We start from the raw sequence: 22893 nt of genomic DNA, 5'->3' as shown, positions 1-22893 counted from the left end.
GGTGGCACACACTTGTTATCCCAGTACTTGGAGGCTAAGACATGAGGATTGAAGGTTTGTGGTCAGCCACAACAATTTTGTGAGGCCCTTACAACTTAGTAAGACCCTGTTTCAAAATAAAAAATAAAACAGGGCTGGAGTGTAGTTCAGAGGTAGAATGCCTCTGGGCTCCACCATCAGCACACATATAATATATATATATTTCTATAAGTAAATTTTTAAAAATGACAATCAAAACAAAAAGACAATGAGAAATACAAGAAAACAAGATACGTAAGAACTTTGAGCTTACTAAGGAAATCTTGGACTGGTAGCTCCTGGCGTCAGATAGAAATCAGAATAGTGAAATTCTAATATAAGTAATTGTTATCTATTAAAGGTAGTTAATTACTAGAAGGGATTAAAAAATTCTAAGAGATTTTTTTTTAATAAAGCAATCTGGGCACGGTGGCACACACTGTAATCCCAGTACTTGGGAGGCTGAGACAGGAGGATCACAGGTTCACAACCAGCCTCAGTAACTCACTGAGGCTCTCAGCAACTTAGTAAGACACTGTTTCAAACAAAAAAGTAAAATAAAATAAGGCTAGGGGTATAGCTCAGTGGTAGAAAGCCCCTGGGTTCGATCCCCAGCACACACACACACACACACATACACACACACACACACACACACACACACACACACACACACAGTAGCAATTATAGAACAGCTACTAGTTGCAGAGGGAAAGTATACAAGAAGGAACTAAAAATTTAGAAGTGCTCCCAACAACAGCCAAGGATTCTGTTTTCATTGGAAAGGGAATGGCTGCTATAGACATGTATAGATTGCCAGTAGTGAAGACATCTGCCAGAGGACACAGGACAGACACGGTTTGTAGTGTGGCAGCCTGTTGGTAGAGAGACTTACCAGAAAGCTCCAGTAGGCCACAACTGATTCATGAAAATTGCTAAGGTAAGCTACTAGACCTCCATAACATGGTGGTTTGTTTGTAGCTCTGCCAAGAAAAAAAAAAAAGGCATACCAGAAACTGGAAGAAAATACTCTTCTTCTTGCTAAGGACTATTGACAAAACCTGAGATCAAAACAGATGGCAAAGGAGAAGTATTTCTAGAGTCCAGTTCAAGGATGAGAATGCAGGTCAAAAAAGGATGATTTGGATTTGGAGCTGAGACATAATAAATTAACTGTCACAGTGCCCATGAACATATGAGAAAAAATTAAGAAATCATCCCTGGAGGAAAAATATCTTCAAATATTCCTAAAAAGTAATCTTCAGCCTTTTTGGTGTGGTGGCACATCCTGTAATCCCCATACTTGGGAGACTGAGACCGAAGGATTGCAGGTTTCAGCAACCTTGTAAGGCTCTCAGAAACTTTTTGAGGGGTTCTCAGCAACTTAAAGAGACTCAGTTTCCAAGTAAAATACAAAACAGGGCTGGGGGTGTAGCTCAGAAGTAAAATGCCACAGCTGGGCGTGGTGGCGCTCCCTTGTAATCCCAGCATTCGGGAGGCTGAGACCAGAGGATGGCAGTTCGCAGACAGCCTCAGCTACTTAGTGCGGCCCTCCATAACTTAGTGAGACCCTGTTTCAAAGTCAAGAATAAAAAACAGGGCAGGGGGCTGGGCATGGTGGCGCACGCTTGTAATCCCCACACTTGGGAGGTGGAGACAGGAGAATCGCGCTGGTTCGAAGCCAGCCTCACTGGTTTAAGAGACCCTGTTTCCAAATAAAAATATAAAATAGGTCTGGGAGTGTAACCCAGAGAAGGGTTTCCAGGAACCCCAGTACCACAAAAAAACAAAACAAACAAACACAAAAAAACAGGGCAGGGGGCTGTAGCTCCGAGGTCGAATGCCTCTGGGTTTCATCACCAGACCCACAAAAAAAAAAAAAAAAAAAAAGAAGAATTAAAATGCCAAGCTAGATGTGGTGGCACACGCTTGTAATCCCAGTATTTGGGAGGCCAAGAGAGGAGGATCGCAGTTCACGGAGAGCCTCAGCTACTACTTAGAGAGGCCCTTTGCAACTCAATGAGACCGTTTCAAAATAAAGAATAAAAAAATAGGGCTGGGGGTGTAGCTTGGAGGTAGAATGCCCATGGGTTCCATCTCCAGTACCACAAAAAAACAAAAAAATGCCCCTGAGTTCAATCCCTGGCAACACACACACACACACACACACACACACACACACACACACACAGAAACGCACACACAAACGTGCACACATGCAGGAAGTAACTTAGCAGATTGGACCCAAACAAAAACTCAAGAATGAAGTACAATAACTTCTCTTTACAATAACAGAGAGTAGGTAATTTATAACAACTCTCCTCCTGAGTATAAGTGGAAGAGCTGAACAAAATATATAAAACAACTACTTGAAGGTCGTAGAGAGCTAAGATATGAAAATATATTTGGACTAGGATCTGGAAAAATACAGAAACCCAAGGAGGTGAACCAGACAATAGGGCTATCTTAGTTTTCAACCCTGGAATCATAGCAATTCCAAAAGGAGACTAAGAGACTCAATGAAACTTCCGACATTTTTATGGGCCTCAAGTACCAGGGGCCATCACAGTAGGAAAAAAGGGTAAAGCACGGTGAAATCCTCCTATTTAGAGTTGGACCTAGAAGTCCTCAAACTATGAGTGTGAACAATAAAGAGGCTATCTCAAGGGCTATAATTCAACTTCAAGTCACGGAAAGACCTCAAATGGACTAAAATGATATCAGAATATTAGTACCAACAGGTTTTCTAAAATACCAGTGCCCTCAAGAGCCTCAGCAAGGCAAACATGAGTCCTCTCCAGGAGGATACATCATCCAGGGACTCAAATCATATCTATAATTAAAGAAAATTCATGCAGGTATATCAAGATTTATCAAAATTCAAGAGAAAAATATTTTTAAAACACACAGAAGATTCAGATCAGATTTATTTAATACAAATGTCTATGTTGGATACAAATTTCTAGGTTAGCTGGGCATAGTGACACATGCCTGTAGTCCTAGTAATTGGGAGGCTGAGATAAGAGGATCATAGGTTTGAGGACAGCCTCAGTAAGTAATAAGACTCTCAGCAACCTAGCAATACCCTGTTTCAAAATAAAAATAAAAATAGGACTGAGAGTATATTTTGAAAGCAGAATGCCCCTAGGTTCAATCCCTAGCACCACAAAGTTAAACAAATGTCTATGCAATAGTAGGAATATAGGGAATTCCATGGAGAAGCTCATGTGTTAGGCTATATGGCCAGGTGGAGTGTGGCCAAAGGAGCTGGATCACTGAGGGTACAGCCTTAAGGACTGCCTGTCTGACTCCCTACCAACATTAGGTAAGGATGCCATAAATCCCTGCCATGATGCCACTTCTACCTTGGAGCTGGCCAACCATGGACTGAAACCATTAAAGCAGAAATCCAATAAACCTTTCTTCCTCTAAGTTGTGTTTGTCAGGTATTTTGGTCAGAATAGCAAAAAAAAAAAAAAAAAAAAAAAAAAAAAGACTAAAGTATTCTATAATTTAAATAGTAAATTAAGTAAAATGGAATGTTTGGGTAGTAAATTGAAAGCTGTAAGAAGTAATCCAGGATTTCAGAAAAAAGTACAAAGAAAGCCGGAAAGAAATGAATTATCAACTCAGCAAAGAATCTGATAACCTGACAGGAATCAAAAAGAAGCTCTGAAGGAAGTGAATAATGCAATAATTGAAATGAAAACATCAGTACAAACGTCAGTGGTAGACTAGACCACATGGAAAACAAAATCTTACTCTTAGAAGACAACCACTCCAGCTGGGAATCATGGTGCATACCTGTAATCCCAGTACTTGGGGGGCTGAGACAGGAGGATTGCAGGTTCAAGGACAGCCTCAGCAAGTAGTGAAACTCTCATCAAACTAGCAAGACCCTGCTGCTGGTTGTGCCCCCAAAATAAATCCCCAGTACCACAAATAAATAGATAATCATTCCAAAAATGAATGCATATTATATAATTTAGAAAAATCTATTTGACAGCATGAGCTAGACTTTTAAGAGATCTGGGATAACTTTAAAAGAGAAAACTTAAAAATAATAGGCATAAAAAAGGGGACAGAAGCTGAAACCAAAAGAATAAAAAAATCTTTTCAGAGAAAAAAATATCCAAAAATTTTCCAAACATAGAAAGTGACTTTGATACACAGGTACATAAAACATATAGAACCCTCATTAGACAAAACTAGAAAAAGACTCACCATACCACACAGTAATCAAATAGACTAATATAAAGGCTAAGGAGAGAGTATCAAATGCAATGAGAGTAAAAGTTCAAGTGACATTTGGAGAAAAAATAGTAAAAATCACTCCCAAGTCATGAAAGTCAAGAATCCCTGAAGCAACATATTCCAAACTCTGAAAGAAAATAACTTCCAGTCAAGACTACTCTACCCAGTAAGTATCTTAAAATCTGATGAGGAAACAAAAATCTTCCATAACAAACAGGAGCTGAAAGAATTTATGTCTTCTAATCATGCACTAGAGAAAATACTCAGAGATAAATTACAAAGAAGAAATTAAATTCTAGAACCAGAGAAAGGATGATTTCCATCAAATGAACAACTAAAGCAAAGAAGAACAATAATACCTCAAACAAAAAAGACAACTCAAAATGTTAGGAATTAAAAACTCTCTCTCACCAGGCATGGTGGCACACACTTGTAATCCCAGCATTTGGGAGGCTAAAATAGGAGGATCTCAGGTTCACAGTCAGCCTCAGCTTCTTAGTGAGGTCCTCTGCAACTTAGTGAGATCTTGTTTCAATATAAAGAATGAAAAATAGAGCTGATGGTGTAGCTCAGAGGTAGAATGCCCCTGGGTTTAATCCCCAGTACCATTAAAAACAAACCAAAAAACTCAGAATAATTACACTGAATATCAACAGTCTTACCTCCCCAATTAAAAACATAAGGTGGCTGGGCTTAGTGGTGCACACTTGTAATCCTAGTACTTGAGAGGCTGAGACATGAGGATAGAAAGTTCTCAACCAGCCTCAGCCATTTGTGAGGCCTTCCGTAACTTAGTGAGACCCTGTTTCAAAATAAAGAATAAAATAGGTGAGGGTGTAGCTCAGAGGTAGAATGCTGCTAGGTTCCATAGCCAATACCACACACACACACACACACACACACACACACACACACACACAGACATAACATGGCAAAATGGACTAAAAACCATAATCCATCTATATGCTGTCTGTAAGAAACGTACCTTACAAGTAAAGATAAAAACCAAAGGTGAAGGGCTAGAGCAAGGTAATCCAGGCATAGACCTCAAAGATAAGTAGGGGTAGCAACTCTTAAATCAGACAACACAGACTTCAAGCCTAAACTTATCAGAATAGATAAAGTCATTTTTTTACTGGTCTAAGTTACAATCCAGCTGAATGTGGCCACACGTAATTTTACTTCTAGTACTTGAGGCTGAGACAGGAGGATCACAGTTCTAGAACAGCCTCAGCTACTTAGTGAAGCCCTTTGCAACACAGTGAGACCCTATTTCAAAATAAAGAATAAAAGCTGGGTGTAGTGGCACACGCTTAGAACCCCAGCCTCTGCTACTTAGCTAGGCCCTTTTTTTATGGGAACTGGTAAATTGATTCTAAAATTTATATGAAAATGCAAAGGGACAGAAATAGCCAAGACAATTTTGCAGAAGAAAGACAAAATGGGAAGATTTATTCTACTAGATATAAAAACTTACACAGTAGAAAAAAATATGATTATGGTATACTGGTACAAATGTAGACAGAGCAATGTAACAAAACGAAGAGTAGCAAGACTATGGTTACATTTAAGAACATGTACCAAATGGGGCATTCAGAACAGTGGAGAAAAGATGGTGTTTTCAAAAAATATTTATTCAACAACTGGATGAACATCCACAAAAAAACATAAGCTTTGACTGTGCCATGAAACAGAATTAACATCAGTCTCAAGTGTACTAAAACTAAATATGAAAAGCAAACCTATTTCTAGATGATCATATAGAAAAATATCCTAATTTCTAGGTAAGGAGCTGGGTGTGGTGGTGCACACCTGTTATCCCAGTACTTGGGAGGCTGAGACAGGAAGATCTCAGGTTCAAAGTCAGTCTCAGCAACTTAGCGAGGCCCTCAGCAAGTTAGCAAGACCCTGTTTTCAAATGAAAAAATAAAACAGGGAAAAACTTAAGCAGAACATAAATAGTACCAACCATAAAAGAAAAGATTAAATTTTTCACTACATTGAAATTAGCTACTTCTATTTAACAAAAGACATCACTAACAGAGTGAAAAGTAAGCCAGGTGGATCGTGGTTTGCGGATAGCCTCAGCTACTTAGGCCCTATGCAACTCAGTGAGATCCTGTTTCAAAATAAAGAATAAAAAAACATAAGGTTGGAGGTATAGCTCAGAGGTAGAATGCACCCCCAGTACCACAAGAAAAAGAAAGAAAGAAGGGAAGAAGGAAAGAAAGAAGGAAAGAGAAAAAATAAAGAAAATAAAATCCACAGAGAAGAAATTTTCAACACATATAATTAGCATATGACCTACAGTGAAAGGGCTATAATTGAAAAAGAGTTGAGGCGGCTTCTGAGCTGATAATATATTCTACTTTACCTGCATGGTGGACAGGTATGTTTACTTATTGATAATTCACTGAGTTGCACAATTAGGACTTGTACCCTTCTCTTGATTTATGTGCTTTGTTATTTATTTATTTATTTATTTATTTATTTATTTATTTATTTATTTATTTGGTGGTACTGGGGATAGAACCCAGGGGCCCTTTACCTCCAGGCTACACTCCCAGACCAATTTTTTAATATTTTATTTGGAAACAGGGTCTCTTAAACCAGCTGAAGCTGGCTTTGAACCTGCGTGATTCTCCTGTCTCAGCCTCCCAAGTGCGAGGATTACAAGCATGTGCCAACACGCCCAGTTTGTGTTTTGTTTTTTAATGTGTGTGTGTGTGCGCGCGTGCGCACACGCACACACATGCTTGTATGTAACTTATTCTACCTTTGAGTTATATCCTCAGGCCCCATTTTTTTATTTAGAAGCAAAGCCTCCCTAAATTTCTAAGGCTATACTCAAACCTGAAATCCTCTTGTCTCAGTCTCCCAAGTACTGGGATTACAGCAGTGTGCCACCGTACCTGGCTACATTTTTTAAAATGTTTTGTTTATTGACTTAAGATTATGGTTACATGATCTTGTTCAGTTTTTGTAAAAATCATAGAGATCTATTTTTATATAAAATTTTCTGCATTTATATTGTATGTCAACAAAAAGTTGAAAAAAAATATCCAGACATAAAAAAAACACCTTTGCATAAGAACAGAAACTGAATGGTAGCTGACTTTTCACAACCCAAAAGGAAGTCAGAGAACTGCACAATGTTACTTGATTTTTATTGACAGAAAATAACTGCCATGATTTCAACCTAAAATTCCATACCCAGAAAAAACACCTTTCAGGAATGACTGCATATATATTTTCACTAAACTACAATTAGAATATTTTGCTTAGCCAGTGTGGTGGCACATGCCTATAGTCCCAGTACTTGGGCAGTTGAGACAGAAGGATTGTAGGTTTGAGAACAGCCCTCCACAACTTAGTGAGACCCTGCTTCCAAATAAAAAATAAAATAGGGCTGAGACCCCAGATGAATGGTGAACGGTTAGAGATGCAGAAAAGAAGGAAGAACAAAGTAGTCAGTATAAACCTAAATGATGGTGGGATTGTGGTACACACCTATAGTCCTATCAGGGAAACCCCTATGGCAAGCTAGGTGTGGTGGCACACACCTGTAATCCTAGTACTTAACAGACTAAGAAAGGAGGATTGCAGGTTTAAGGACAGCCTCAGCAAGCAGTGAGACCCTCAACAACCTAGTGAGACCCTGCTTCAAAATAAAAATAAAAATAGGCTGGAGTTTTATATCAGAGGTAGAGTGGGTTCTATCTCCAACACAAGGAAAAAATAAAAACCTACAGCAATATCTTTCCACTTAATCTCCTGCACAGTTGCCTTTGGTTTTCCTGATATGTGCAGATACTGTGCTGTGCTAAAAATTACTCCCTCCAGTTTCAACCCTGGGGCCAGTTCCCTTCCTCTGGACCATGATAAGCCAGCTTGCTTCCATTTCAGGGTGTACCAAAAATGACTCCCTCCAATTTTAATCTTCCCATGCTTTGCAGATCTCTTCCCTATATATATATAAAAATATCCTCACCCTGTCTTTTGGGGCTGATGCCACTCTTGTTATCAGCCCATCAGCTTGCAGATGTTGGAATAAAATCTTATCTATTACATCCTTGTCTGGCCTGGTTCCTCTCAACTTTCAACCCAACAAATCCCAGTTACTCAGGAGATTGAAGCAAGAACAACACAAGTTCAAGGTCAGCCTGGCTAACTTAATGAAACGCTGTCTTGAAATAAAACAAAAGAGCCAGGTGTGGTGGCGCACACTTGTAATCCCCATACTTGGGAGGTGGAGACAGGAGGACCCTGTTTCCAAATAAAAAAGTATAAAAATAGGTCTGGGAGTGTAACCCGGAGGCAGAAGGGTTTCCAGGAACCCCCGTACCACCAAAAAATAAAAATAAAAAATAAAATAAAATAAAATAAAAGAGTTGGAGGGTATTGCTCAGTGGTATATTGCTTACTTAGGCATGCATGAGACTCTAGGTTAGATTCCCTGTACTAACAAAAATTAAAATAAATAAATTAATAAACCCACCTAAATGAACACTAAACATTAATTATGTCTTATGGTATTTTCAGAAATATATAAGGGTTAATTTTTTGGTACTGGGGAGTAAACCCCATTGTAGTCTGCCTCTGAGTGATACTCCCAGCCATATTTTATTTTTTTATTTTGAAACAAGAGCTCACTGAGTTGCTGAAGTTCTCTCTAGGTTGCTGAGAATGGTTTCGAAACTGTGATTCTCTTGTCTCAGCCAAAGTACTGGGATTGATTACAGGTGTGCACCACCACATCCAGCTCTAAGGGTGAACAGTAATGTGTGAAGACGTAAGCACAATACAGTAAGAGAGAATAACCAGAGATAGAGTTTTGTTTTTGTGTGTGTGTGTTACTGGGGGTGGAACCCAGGGGCTAATCTACCTCTGGGCTATACTCCCAGACCTATTTTTTATACTTTATTTGGAAACAGGGTCTCACTAAGTTGCTGAGAGCCTCACTAAGTAGCTGAGGCTGGCTTCAAACCTGTGCGATCTTCCTGTCTCAGCCTCCCAAGCGCTGGGATTACAAGCGTTCTCTACCACACCTGGCTAGAGATAGAATATTAAAAAAGTTTCTGAAATATCTGGAAAAATAATAAAAGTACCAGATAATGTTATACTTTAACACATTCCTAAACTGGGTGTGGTGGCACATGCTTGTAATCCCAGTATCTGGGAGGCTGAGACAGAAAGAATGCAGGTTCACAGCAAATCTCAGCTACTTAGTGAAGCCCTCTACAACTTAATGAGACCCTGTTTCAAAATAAAGAATAAAGCTGGGTGTAGTGGCACATGCTTGTAATCCCAGCGTTCCAGAGGCTGATACAGAAGGATCATGGTTAACTGACAGCCTCAGCTACTACTTAGTGAGGCCCTTTGCAACTCAGTGAGACAGTGTTTCAAAATAAAGAATAAAAATTAGGGCTGGGGATGTAGCTCAAATGTGGAATGCCCCTGGGTTCCATTCCTGGTACTGCAAAATAGATTAATTAATTAATCAATCAATTAAGGCTGAGAATGTAGCTCAGAGGTAGAATGCCCCTGAGTTCAATCCCAGTTCTAAAAAGAAAATTTACCCCCCCCCAAATTCCTAGGGTAACTACTAAAAGATAGGAATAAAATGTATACTTTTTGAATGATCAGGAAGAAAAAAAATCAGGATAGTAATATAAATAATCCAAAGTAAAAAAAAAAAAAAAAACAGAACTGTTAAGACAAATAGCCATATTAAGGTTGTAGATTTAAATTCAAAAATATATCAGGTAAATGGATTACATGCTCCAATTAAAAGGCAAAAATTATCATGTTAGATAACAAATAAAATTGTAAGTATATAATGTGCAAAAGAGATATCTCTAAACAAGAATTCAGAAAAATTGAAAGTAAAAATATAGCCAAAGCTAGACTATGGAACATTAACTAAAGTTAATGTAACCTTATTAGCTTCAGACAAAGCAGACAGTAAAACAAAATATATAATAAGGGTTATATTTCATGATTATAGAAGATTTGATTCAATGGGAAAAGACATAAGTCTAAATTTTATGAATGAATATAGCCTTATGTCTATAAAGTTATACATTAACGGAAGTACAATGAAGTAAATAAACCTGCCCAGAATAAGTAGAAGGAATGAAATACAAAGAAAGAAAGAAAGAGTGCTGGGCGTGGTGGCACACGCTTGTAATCCCCGTGCTTGGGAGGCTGAGACAGGAGGATTGCACAGGTTCGAAACCAGCCTCCGCTGGCTTAAGAGATCCTATTTCCACATTATATATATATCTATATCTATATATCTATATCTATATATATCTGGGAGTCTGGGAGTATAGCCCGGAGGTAGAAGGCCCCTGGGTTCCATACCACCACCAAAAAAAAAAAAAAAAGAAAGAAAGAAAGAAAGAAAGGGAAGAAAGAAAAAAAAGAGAAAGCAAATACACGAGAGAATATGAAAAAGTCAAACATTGATTCCTTCTAAAGGTGAATAAAATTGATAAACAGAGGATTTCGCATAGCAGCTCCGCGACTGCTATGCTTAGAAAGGTCTACCTGAAAGTGAACCCTTGACTGGCATCTGGGAGCTCACATTTCAGGAGGGTTCCCTTCATTCTCAGAAGTGATATGGGTGGCTCACTGCAAACAATGCTATTTTGTGCTGAATACCTGTTTTCCTTCTGCGAGTTTGGAATTTGGGTAGGTACCAGCCCCCAATAAAATCCCTGAGCCACTGAGCTCCTAATAATTTCCTTGGTGGACAGTATTTCACATGTGTTGTCCTAACTAATTGCTAGAGGAAACAAGCACATCCTGCGAGGCTCCACTAGAAGAGGACTCTTGGAAGTTCGTCCAAGGTTACATCTAGAATCACCACGAGCCTCTCCCCTTTGCTGATTTTACTTATCCTTTCACTATAATAAATCATGGTCATAAATACAACTGCATACTCAGGACTGTGAGTCCCACTACTGAGTTTTCAAACCTGGGGATGGTCTCCCCTCACACACACACAATACAGATGAGAAGTAGAGTGGCGATTGATAGGCAGTTACAGAGAAAAGAAACCACTATTTTTAAATCCTTTTTTTTTTTACACTCACAAGGTAAATTTGTATAGACATTTTATTTTTTTATTGCCAAAAAAGAAATTTACATTTCGAAGTTTGTTACTAAACAAAATGAACATAAAAACTCAGTAATATTTTTCTATGACTGTAACATTTGAGAAACAACATTATTTTTTCATTCCGGTCTATGCATTTGCTCACCTTGAGTAACTTGATCTCTCGCATAGCAATTTTTTTAACCATTTTGTCATCATCACTTTCTAAGAACTTCTTGATGGCCACAATTCTTCCACTATCTTTATTCCTACATTTCATAACCATTCCATAACTTCCTTCTCCAACCAATCCCAGGTTCTCATATTTTTCCATTTTAGTTTAAAACCAGTAGGAATTTTTCTTGCTGTGGGAACCAAGACATAAAGTTAGAAATATCCAGAATACTAGTTTCCTCCACTTTTCCAGCAAATTAGTTCTTCCCAGCTCATTTCATATTAGTAACTGTATTCATGGCTACTTCTACTAACAAATAATTTCTTAGTATTTCCACACCTAAGCTATATCTTCAAAATATTCACATACATTTGATAATAGACAAGGCAAAGACATTCAAGTCATTGATTTTCAATTTAAATTACCAAATATCATATTAATAAAACTGAATATACTTTTAATTTAGATAAGTCAATACATGAACTATCATAGAAAACAATTACAGCTCACTCTAGAAAAGTAAAATTCCTTCACAATGGAGGTGAAAAAGGTACAACTGATTTTTATTTTAATGAAGATCAAATTTTTATGAGATCGAAGTTTAAGATCCTTATGTACTTTCTACTCAATTGGAAAAATATTTGAGCAAGGTGTGGTGGTGCATATTTGTAATCCCAGTACTTGGGAGGCTGAGACAGAAGGATCAAGGTTCAAAGACAGAAACAGCAAGTAGTGAAACTCTCCTCAACCTAGTGAGACCCTGTTTAAAAATAAAAATAAAATAGATCTGGGGGTGTGGCTTGGAGATGGAATGCCCCTGGGTTCCATACCCAGAACACCTAAAAATGAATTTTTTAAGCAGTATTTATTTATTTATTTATTTATTTATTTATTTTGGTGGTACTGGGGTTCCTGGAAACCTTTCTACCTCTGGGCTATACTCCTAGACCTATTTTTATACTTTTTTATTTGGAAACAGGGTCTCCTAAGCCAGCGAGGCTGGCTTCGAACCTGCGCGATCCTCCTGTCTCTGCCTCCCAAGCGCAGGGATTACAAGTGTGTGCCACCACGCCCAGCCCAAAAATGAATTTTTTAAACCTGATAAAAATTCTATCACTTTTTTTTTTGCAGTACTGGGGATTAGACCCAGGGGCATTCTACCTCTGAGCTACACCCCCAGCCCCATTTTTTATTCTTTATTTTGAAACAGGGTCTCACTGAGTTGCAAAGGGCCTCAGTAAGTAGGTGAGGCTGCCAGCGAACCGTGATCCTCCTGTCTCAGCTTCACAAATGCTGGGATTACAAGTGTGCACTACCACGCCTGTCTTGTACATACTTTTAATGTAGATATTCATGGAGAACCAAGAGATTGACCTTGGGGGGGGTGAAAACAACATCAATCAACCATCAAATTCCTTTGTGTGAGTGGGTGAGTGGGTGAGTGGGTGAGTGTGTGTGTGTTCCTGGGGTTTGAACCCAGGGGCGTTTTATGTCCAGGACAGATCCCCAGCTCTATTTTATTTTTTATTTTGAAACAAGGTCTTGATAAGTTGTTGAGGAGTCTCAGTTGCTAAGGCTGACTTGAAACCAACAATCCTCATGTCTCAGACCTCCAAATATTGGAATAACAGACAAGCCCCACCACGCCCAGCTTCAGATTCTTTCATTATTTTACTACCAGTTTTGAAAGTAGGTTCTACTACAAACTATTTACAGAGCAGTGTCCCAGACATTGACTTTCCATATATTGGACCTTTTAATTTCTATTAATCATTTCTTAACAAAATGTAATTTAGAATTCTCAATGTAAAATTCCATCCCTCCTTTCCTTAATTTCCTTTCATTAAGAAAATAAGTTTTGTTAAAGACCAGACTTTAGGTTTATCATACTAACGACGAAAATAGCTGAAATGTATAATCTGGATCATTTAAAAGCACTCTGTTATTGAAGTCCTCGGTATTTGAAAATGCAAAGTGAAAAAAAATTGCCGTAAGCATGTCTAAGGCGTTCTGAAGCATATCAAAGCTAACATCACCCCAGTTTACGACTCCGAGTTTATTCTCCCAGCCAAATGCACACTTTGACACACCACTGGACACACACCTGCTTTTTCAAGTGGCACTGCCCACAAATACCTTAAAAGTATCAAGGCCTACAAAAACCCCTATTTCCTGAAACAGTTACTCATAAACTGCTTCCTTTCATACCTTCTTCTCTTGAATCTAAGGGTAATACAAACTAAAAAAAGAAGCCTGGCCAGCTGACACGATAGTCTTTCTGGACCCGAGCCACATTAGCACATGATTCTAATACCAACCCTTGAGAAAAAAAAAAATACCGGAGGATGCTAATTTTTTATTTTGTTAAAGACAGGTTGAAACCTTTTACAGGAGGAGGAAACAGAAGCTCTTTAAACTATTATACTTACCGTTTCTTCAAATCCTCTCACATGGAAAGAGCCAAAAGGTTCTCAACTTGGAAACGAATTTGAGGCGAAATGCATCTCGCTAGCAGGTCTCAAAGATGCCGACTAGCAAACCAGCAATTCCAGGGCTGTGGTTCCTTCCGCGGGCTCGGCGCCGGGTCCTGGGGGAGGCAGGCAGGGAGGCAGAGGGGCCTCGGCCCGCCGCAAGCGCCCACCCGGGAGGACCGCGGGCCGCATGCTGTCGCCAAGGCAACGACCTCACTCCGCCCCGGCCATGGCACAAAGTCTCCGGAGGGAGGCGGCCCGGGTCGGGATGCGTCCACTGCAGGCACCACACCTGCGCAGGCCGAGGCCGGTGGGCAGGCGAGCGGGGGTGAGAGGGCGCCGCCCCGGCTCCCAGGCGCCGGTCCCGAGTCTGCGAAGCTGCACGGCTCCCACCAGCCCGGGCCGAGGCGTTGGCCGCCCAGCTGCAAGGGAAGGGCCCGGGCCCGCCCCGCGTGCGCAGGCCTCCCTCGCTCTGATTGGCCAGGCGCTGTCGTCAGGAGCGGTGATTGGCTTAGCGCCAGCCCCCGCGCCTTCACCTGGGGCTCGACCTAGGTTCTGTTTGCGGACGCGCCGACGCCTGCTTCTCCGCACAGCTCCGTCCTCGGGTTAGGAGGCACCTGCGAGCTGACCGGAGGCACCTGAGCGCAGGCCGTGCTGGGGGCGGTGCGGGAGGTTAGGAGGCCATGCAAAGAGCGCCATGAAGAGTTTTTCCCAGTTCGCTGGCCTGGGGCCGGCCGCGGGCGCCCTCTTCTGGGGAGGTTCGGCCCAACTGCGGTTGAAGCTGCTTTTCGGTTCTGCGCGGTGGGGCTGGTCGAGGCAGGAATGCAAAGATGCGAGGAAGACAAGCTAGGAGGTGGAGCAAGTAAAAGAAGGTAGGTGTTGGCTGACTGGATATTAAAGGGGACCCTAGGGGAGCCTGCCTGGGCGGTGAAAGTGAAGGAAATCCTTTGGGTAGAGATCAAGGATGGGGAAGAGAAGGCATGAATGAAAAATGAAGGAAGGTGCAGGGATGGGTACTTGGGACCAGAGCACTTCTGCCAAATGGGGTGGAGTTGGGGCTTATGATGTTTAAACGCGGTAACGTTTGCGGAACGGACCGACTGGACCCATGTCTGGGCAAGACTGGTAGGTCAGTATCGTGTATACTACTGAAGTCACACAAGAAACAAAGCTTTCCTCATTTTCAAGAAATCCGAGATCCTAAGGGCTCACTAACAATAACACGTTTTATATTTGGCTCCTAAACTATCTTGGTCCAAGAAAGAGTGTCCTGGATAGCATCATTTGTAGCCTAGTTAATGTTAAGATATTAAGAGTTAAAATATTAATTTCTTAGCCAGGCATGGTGGCGCACGCTTGTAATCCAATACTTGGGAGGCTGAAACAGGAGGATCTGGATTCACAGGCAGCCTCAGCTACTTAAGGAGTCCCTCCACAACTTAGTGAGACCCTGTTTCAAAATAAAGGATAGTAGCTGGGCGTGGTGACGCACACTTGTAATCCCCGCGCTTGAGAGGCAGACACAGTAGGATCGCGTAGGTTCGAAGCCAGCCTCACTGGCTTAAGAGTCCCTGTTTCCAAATAAAATATAAAACAAAATAGGTCTGGGAGTGTAGCCCAGAGGTAGAAGGTTCCATCCCCAGTACCACCAAAAATAAAAAATCAGAAGCCGGGCGTGGTGCACGCTTGTAATCCCAGCACTTGGGAGGCTGAGATAGGAGGATTGCAGGGGTGTAGTTTAGAGGTAGAATGGCCCTGGGTTCTATTCCCAGCACCACACACACAAAATTAATTCCTTCTTGTATACTAAGAAACATTCTGACCAGGCACATGCACTCCTGTAATCCTTGCACTTGGGAGGCAGACCCAGAAGGACCACAAATTCAAGGGGGTGTAGCTCAGAGGTAGAGCCCAATCCCCAGTAACACACACACACACACACACACACACACACACACACACACACACACACAAAAAAAAAAAAAAAAGGGGGGGGGGAGACATTGCTATAATCTTTAATGTTAGAAAACATCTCCCAGGGCATATTTTGGGAAAATTGCTTATAATCTAGTTCTTGACCCTATATTGATGAACAGACTTGGGGACCCAAGTATGGAAATAGTCTTTTTGGTCAACTCATTATGTTTTTGTTTTTGGTGGTACTGGGGTTCCTGGAAGCTCTTCTACCTCCGGGCTACACTCCCAGACCTATTTTTACATTTTTATTTGGAAATAGGGTCTCCTAAGCCAGCGTGCATGGCTGGCTTCGGACCTGGGCGATCCTCCTGTCTCTGACTCCCAAGGGCGGGGATTACAAGTGTGCGCCACCATGGCCCCGCAACTCATGATGTTTTAATGTAGCAATTAGTTCTATCCTTAGCTGCAACCAAGTTATAGGGAGCCAAGCCCTATTTTGTTACCTCTATAGGCTAGTAAGCCAAATCTGATGAAATTATTGTTTTTTGTATGGACCTAAGGGTGGAACCCAGGGGCTTTCTACCTCCAGGCCTACTTTATGTTTTATTTGGAAACAAGATCTTACTAAGTTGCGGAGAGCCTCACTAAGTAGCTATGGCGGGCTTTATACCTGCACCATCTTCCTGTCTCAGCCTCCCAAGTACTGGGATTACAAGCATACCCCACCATGCCCAGCTGATGAAATTATTTTATATGTGAGGGACCGATTCAAGTTTGTTGAAGCTGAAGCTCAGGAATGAGTGCAAAAATATCTTACTTTTGCAACTCTATAAAATTTGCCATGTAAGCATCTTGGGACTCATTCAATCAAGAAACCCTGAAGCTTAAGTAACCCATTTATAACCTACAGAAAACCAAAAGGATAAGCTGGGCATGGTGGTGCATGCTTGTAATCCTAGTACTTGGGAGGCTGAGATGGAAGAATAGCAATTTCTTGGCCAGCTTCAGCTATTTAGTGAGGTCCTTAACATATTGAGACACTGTTTTGTTTTTTGGTGGTACTGGGGGTGGAACCTAGAGGCTTTCTACCCCCGGGCTATACTTCCAGACCTTTTTTATATTTTATTTGGAAACAGGGTCTCACTAAGTAGCTGAGGCTGGCTTCGAACCTGTGTGATCCTCCTGTCTCAGCCTCCCAAGTGCAGGAATTACAAGCGTACGCCACCACGCCCGGCTGAGACACTGTTTTAAAATAAAGAATAAAAAATAGGGATAAGGGGGTAGCTCAGAGGTAGAATGCTCCTGGGTTCAATCCCCAGTACCACCAAAAAATAAAAAAAAATAAAAGAACTGGATTAAAATTTTTTTTGTGGTACTGTGGGTGGAACCCAGGCACTTTTCTACCTCTGGGCCATACTCCCAGACCTATTTTATATTTTATTTGGAAACAGAGTCTCACTAAGTTGCTGAGAGCCTCACTAAGTAGATGAGGCTGGCTTCGAACCTGTGCGATCTTCCTGTCTCAGCCTCCCAAGTGCGGGGATTACAAGTGTGCGCCACCACGCCCGGCTTAACAGGTGATGTTTGAGAAAACAATTTCAGAAAGAACTAAGTATGAAAGCCAGAAAAGACTGAGGGTACTCAAGAATTACACATCCTGGGAAAAGCCATCTACAGATTGTTGAAAAGGAGGTTGTATTATGTAGAAACAGGATTGTTTTTTTTTTTTTTTAAAAAGGACAAGCCAGGTGTAGTGGCCCACACTTGTAATCCCAGCATTTGTGATGTGAATGAGAAATATTAAAATAGCATATAATAGTATTCAAATATTAAAATATGCATCCTGTTTTTTTAGCACTGGTAACACACTTCTTATAACCCTACCTTTTCTTTCTAGCTTCTACTCCATTCTACAGCAAAACTACAGATGTCTGCATTCATTAGTTCCATTTCCTGCCTCCAGTCTTCTCTTGGGCTTCATCCTTACTACTTTACTGAAATAGTCATGATGACCTGCATCCTGCCAAAGCCACCCTGGAGAGCTTACTTGCTACTCACAGTGAACTAATTCCTTTTTCCTGGACAGCTGGCTTATTTTTTGGCTCCATTGAAGTCAGGGATAGCCATATGACTGGTTGCTAGCCACTCGAATGTTTATTTCTAGTCCTGGCCCATAAAAGTCTCCTAGCCTAGTGGGGATGGCTCTAGCATGCATGATCTTGAAGCTCCCATGAATTAAAGCTGGTGAAGCCTACATTCTTCTGTGTTCCTAAATGACTGTGTGGGGTAAGGCCAGACCACTGGCCTCATCACCACCACTCAATACTTTTTATATGGGGGGAGGAGATAGACTTTGACATTCGAGTTGTGTGTGTGTGTGTGGTACTGGGGATAGAACCCAGGGCATTCTACCTCTGAGCTACACCCCCAGCCCTATTTTTTTTCTTACTTGGAAACAAAGTCTCACTAAGTTGCAGAGGACTTACATAGCTGAGGCTGTCCAAGAACCAGGGTCCTTCTGTCTCAGCCTCCCAAGTACTGGGATTTATGAGCATGTGCCACCACACCTGGCTCTGCATATTCTTTTTTCTAATAAACTCTTGAAATTTAAGTTTCCCATGACACCATTACTTGCCATATATCTCCCAAGTATTCTCTGCTTGTTCCTCCTCTATCATAATCCTAGACTATCTGAGGGCTGTTTCCAGTCTCCTGTTTTCTGTATACTCTCTTCCTAGGTGATCTCATCTAACCCAAAAGCTGTGTTGCTCTCAGCATAGAGCTTTCCTCAGAATTTCAGAAGTATACATTTAATTGCTGAGTGCTCCTTGGACATCCAATTAACATATGAAACTTAACATGGCTCAAAAGGAATTGATGTCCCCTTCACAATCCACTTCCGCTTTCCCCCCATCTCGGTGTACAGAGTTCCACCTTCCATCCAAGGTGCATCAAAAGCCCAGTACTTGGGAGGCTGAGACAGGAGAATCAGAGGTTTGAAACAAGCCTCAGCAATTTAGTGAGGCTTTCAGCAACTTAGCCAGACCCTGTTTCCAAATTTAAAAAACAGGTCTTGGGGTATAGCCTGGAGGTTGAAGTCCACTGGGTTCTATCCCCAGTACCAACCAGCAAACACACACACACACCAACAGGCCTGGGGATATGCCCCAGATGTTATAAGTTCCATCGTATGTATGTATGTATGTATGTATGTATGTATGTATGTATGTATATTTAAAATATGGAATGAGCCGGGTGTGGTGGTGCACGCTTGTAATTCAGCATTCAAGAGGCAGAGACCTGAGGATCGCGGTTCGCGGACAGCCTCAGCTACTTAATAAGGCCCTCTGTAACTCAGTGAGACTGTTTCAAAATAAAGAATAAAAAATAGGGCAGAGGATGTAACTCAGAGGTCGAAAGCCCCTGGGTTCTATCCCCAAACCCGCAAAAATAAAATAAAATAAAATAAGGAATGAAAAAGACTGAGAGGAGGATCACAGGTTCCAGGACAGGCTCAGCAAGTAGTGAGCCTCTCACCAACCTAGCAAGACCCTGTTTCCAAATAAAAAATAAAATAGGGGTACAGTTCAGAGGTAGAATGCCTGTTTTCAATCTCCAGTGCACCCACACACACACAAGAAGTCCAGGAGTCGAGTCCTCCCTCATGTTCAAATTCCAATCAATAAGCAGCTCTTAAAGGTTATACTTTGTCAGAGGACAGCTCATCACCATCTTCAGCACTATATTTATTCCAGCCACCATCACCTGTCACCTACATCACTTCTTAATTCAGATCAACATTAACTCCCTGTTCAGATCCCTACAATTCTATCATAAATTAAAAATAAAAGAACAAGACCACTCTTGGCTTAGCACTACCTACCTCTTGATATCACCCGCATTATTTTCTTAGGGCTGCAATGGACATACTGCTCTTGAGCATACCAACCCCCTTCCAGACACATGGCCTTTGTATTTGTTCTTCCACTTCAAATGCTCTTCCCCTAGTTTCTTCAAGGTTGCCTTCTCTACAGATAGCACATGTACCACCTTTCATTACCACCCTGGTTAAGACAGCCTCATCTTCATGCCCTAGCATAACTTCTACTAGTTCTACTCTACATTAGCATAAATTGCTAACCACCCTGTGCCTGAGTTAGCCTTTCCATAAAATCAACTGTACTATTTCTTGCAGGATTACTGTTAAATGAGTTGTATTCTGACCAGGACTAGTCAGGACTGAAATTACTGACACATTTTTGCTTCTCTCCTTCAAAACAAAAACCACGTCAAGTTTTCTTTTTTCTCTTTCTTTTTCCCTGGCACTTAGGATTGAACCCAGGGAAACCTGAGTTACACCCCAGCCCTATTTATTTTGAAATGGAGCCTAAGTTTCTGAGGCTAGCTGCAAATCTGGGGATCCTCCTGTTTCAGCCTAAGTACCAGGATAACAAGTGTGTCCCACCACGCCTGACTCCACATGTCAGGGCAGATTGTATCTGTTATACTGCTAGGCAGCACCCAGGCAGGCTTCTGGCACATATTCGATGCTAAAAAAAAAAAAAAAAAAACTTGCTGACTGCTATACAAGTCCTTCTCACTTTCACACATTATTACTTAAGTATACAGTCCGTGTACTCAGCAACTTAAATAAAATAAGGGCTGGAGGTCTAGCTTGGGAATGTCTCTGGATTCAAGCCTTAGTACTGCAAAAAGAAAAAAGGTACACATTTTTATATAGCTAAATGATAGATACGACCCTGGCTTATAATCTTACATGATCTGTAGTGCCCTTCTCTTCTACCTCACCCCTTATCGTTTTTGCTACTCCTTGACCTACTCTATCTCAGCTTCTTCCAGTTAACTTTCCAAGCTTCTCAAATTTTACAGGCTTTGCCTTAGCTGATCTCTCCTTGCATTAGATGCAGCCTACCTGATGTGATCACTCAGCTACTCTGTACCATCTTAATGCTTTGTATAGCATTTACAACTACTTCACCATTACCAAATAAGTAAGTTCAGGGAGGCCTAGGGCCTTATTTATTGAAGGCATTCATTAAATACTTGATAAACATTGTTCAGTGGCTTGTCTTCACTATAACAATGAATAATAAGAAAAAGAAATAATCTTAAGAAGCCAAATACATACATACACACTTATAGGGATCATCTATGTGTTATATTATGGGGGCACATTCTTTGTATGTGTGCACACATACATACTTTTTTTTTGGGCAAAATATACATTTAAAAAAGGGATTCTCTAGGACTCCTTTTCCTTGAATGTTGCTCTCCCTGTCCAAGCCCTGTCCATTTTACCTTCACCTCTTCCAAAATGTCAAATTATTTGGGTTTCTACCACCACCACCACTCTAAGCTGTCATAGTTTTTGCCTGAAACACTGACATCTTTTTACCTAGTTACTCCAGGTTCAATATTTAACTCCTTCAATCTGTTTATTCTGTGGATAGAAACACTTCAAAATAGAAATTTGTCCCTCATTATCTCTTCCCAAACTTATGCACTGGCTAAAATCTTCAACAAATTCCCACTACTCTTGGGATAAAGACCAAGCACCCTTAAGCCAACAAGACCTTCAAAGGTCTTTCCCCTAGCTACCTTCTTAAAAGATATATCCATCTGCTTTCCCCATAGGGTTTCAGTTCTCTTTAATCTGTTTAAGAGTAGGAAACCTTATTTAATTCACTTATTGATATTACCTAAACAGTACTTAACACTTTGAAGCTTGATAAAAAGCTAATAAATGAATTAAACGAGCCACTGGAAACTAATCAGAATAAGATGAACAAGTTTCCCTACAACCTGAAATCCACATAATGGAGAAAGACCGAGAAAACACCGAGTGGAACAGATGAAACATCACTAAGCCGATTAAGTATCAGAAAAACTTTTTTTTTTTTTTTTTTTGCGGTACTGGCGATGGAACCCAGAGACATTCTACCTCTGAGCTACGCCCCCAGCCCTATTTTTTATTTTTGGTGGTACTGGGGTTCCTGGAAGCCCTCCTACCTCTGGGCTACACTCCCAGACCTATTTTATATTTTTACTTGGAAACAGGGTCTCTTAAGCCAGCACAGCTAGCTTCAAACCTGCGGGATCCTCCTGTCTCCACCTCCCAAACACGGGGATTACAAGCGTGCCCTACCACGCCCGGCTTATTCTTTATTTTGAAACAGGGTCTGAGTTGCAAAGGGCCTCACTAAGTGGCTGAGGATGTCCATGAACCATGATCCTCCTGTCTCAGCCTCCCAAGTGCTGGGATTACAAGCATGTGCCACCAGGCCCAGCTCAAATATTCATTTTTAAACAGCAAGGTAGACACAGGTTAAGTTCCGGGATGCGGGGTGGGGGGGGTGGGTGTTCTAAAGTTCCTAACTTTAAGTTAACTAGTTCCCTAGATGATATAACCAAAAAGATATTTTATTATGTTTCTGGTACTGGGGATTGAACCGTGGGGGCATTCAACCTCTGAGCTACACACCCAGGGTTATTTTTGGGAAACAGGGTCTAGCTAAGTTGCAGAGGGCCTCAGTAAGATGCTAAGGCTGGCTTCAAACCTGCAATCCTCTTGTCTCAGCCTCCCAAGTACTCGGATAACAGATGTGCGCCACCACACCCAGCTCAAAACTATTTTAAAAGACATGTTTGTGACAGGGCAGACAGTAAAAAAGCTGCCAACTCAGCTAACACTTACTGAGAGCCTACTACATTGTTCTCGGTACTTGACATCCAATGAGTTCACAACCACCTCATTTTGCAAAGGAGGAAAGAGGCACAGAAAAATGTTCACCACTGAACATCATATACTACTGAGTACTTTACTGGATGCATAATATGTTGAAGTCAAGACAATGCAAGGCCTAAATGAAATCACCCAGAAAGTTTATAGGGCAAAGAGCAGACCAGGAAAAGAAAGGATGATGAGTTGGATTTGG

At 41.1% G+C, this 22893-nt stretch overlaps 1 protein-coding gene across 2 annotated transcripts in view; it reads right to left on the bottom strand.

The window, feature by feature from the left end:
- Nucleotides 1-11708, bottom strand: part of CDKL2 (cyclin dependent kinase like 2) — a gene marked incomplete at both ends in the record, with an annotated part of 35249 nt that extends 23541 nt beyond the window's left edge. For both annotated transcript variants that reach the window (XM_080697367.1, XM_080697368.1), the window contains one exon: nt 11541-11708. In XM_080697367.1, the coding sequence (XP_080553493.1) occupies nt 11541-11708 (168 nt within the window). The remainder of the gene's footprint in view (nt 1-11540) is intronic.
- Between the last annotated feature and the right edge of the window lie 11185 nt (nt 11709-22893).

Source organism: Muscardinus avellanarius (assembly GCF_963383645.1).
Source record: "Muscardinus avellanarius genome assembly, chromosome: 6".
Taxonomy (NCBI): Eukaryota; Metazoa; Chordata; class Mammalia; order Rodentia; family Gliridae; genus Muscardinus; species Muscardinus avellanarius.
This window is presented reverse-complemented; position numbering and strand designations above follow the sequence as displayed.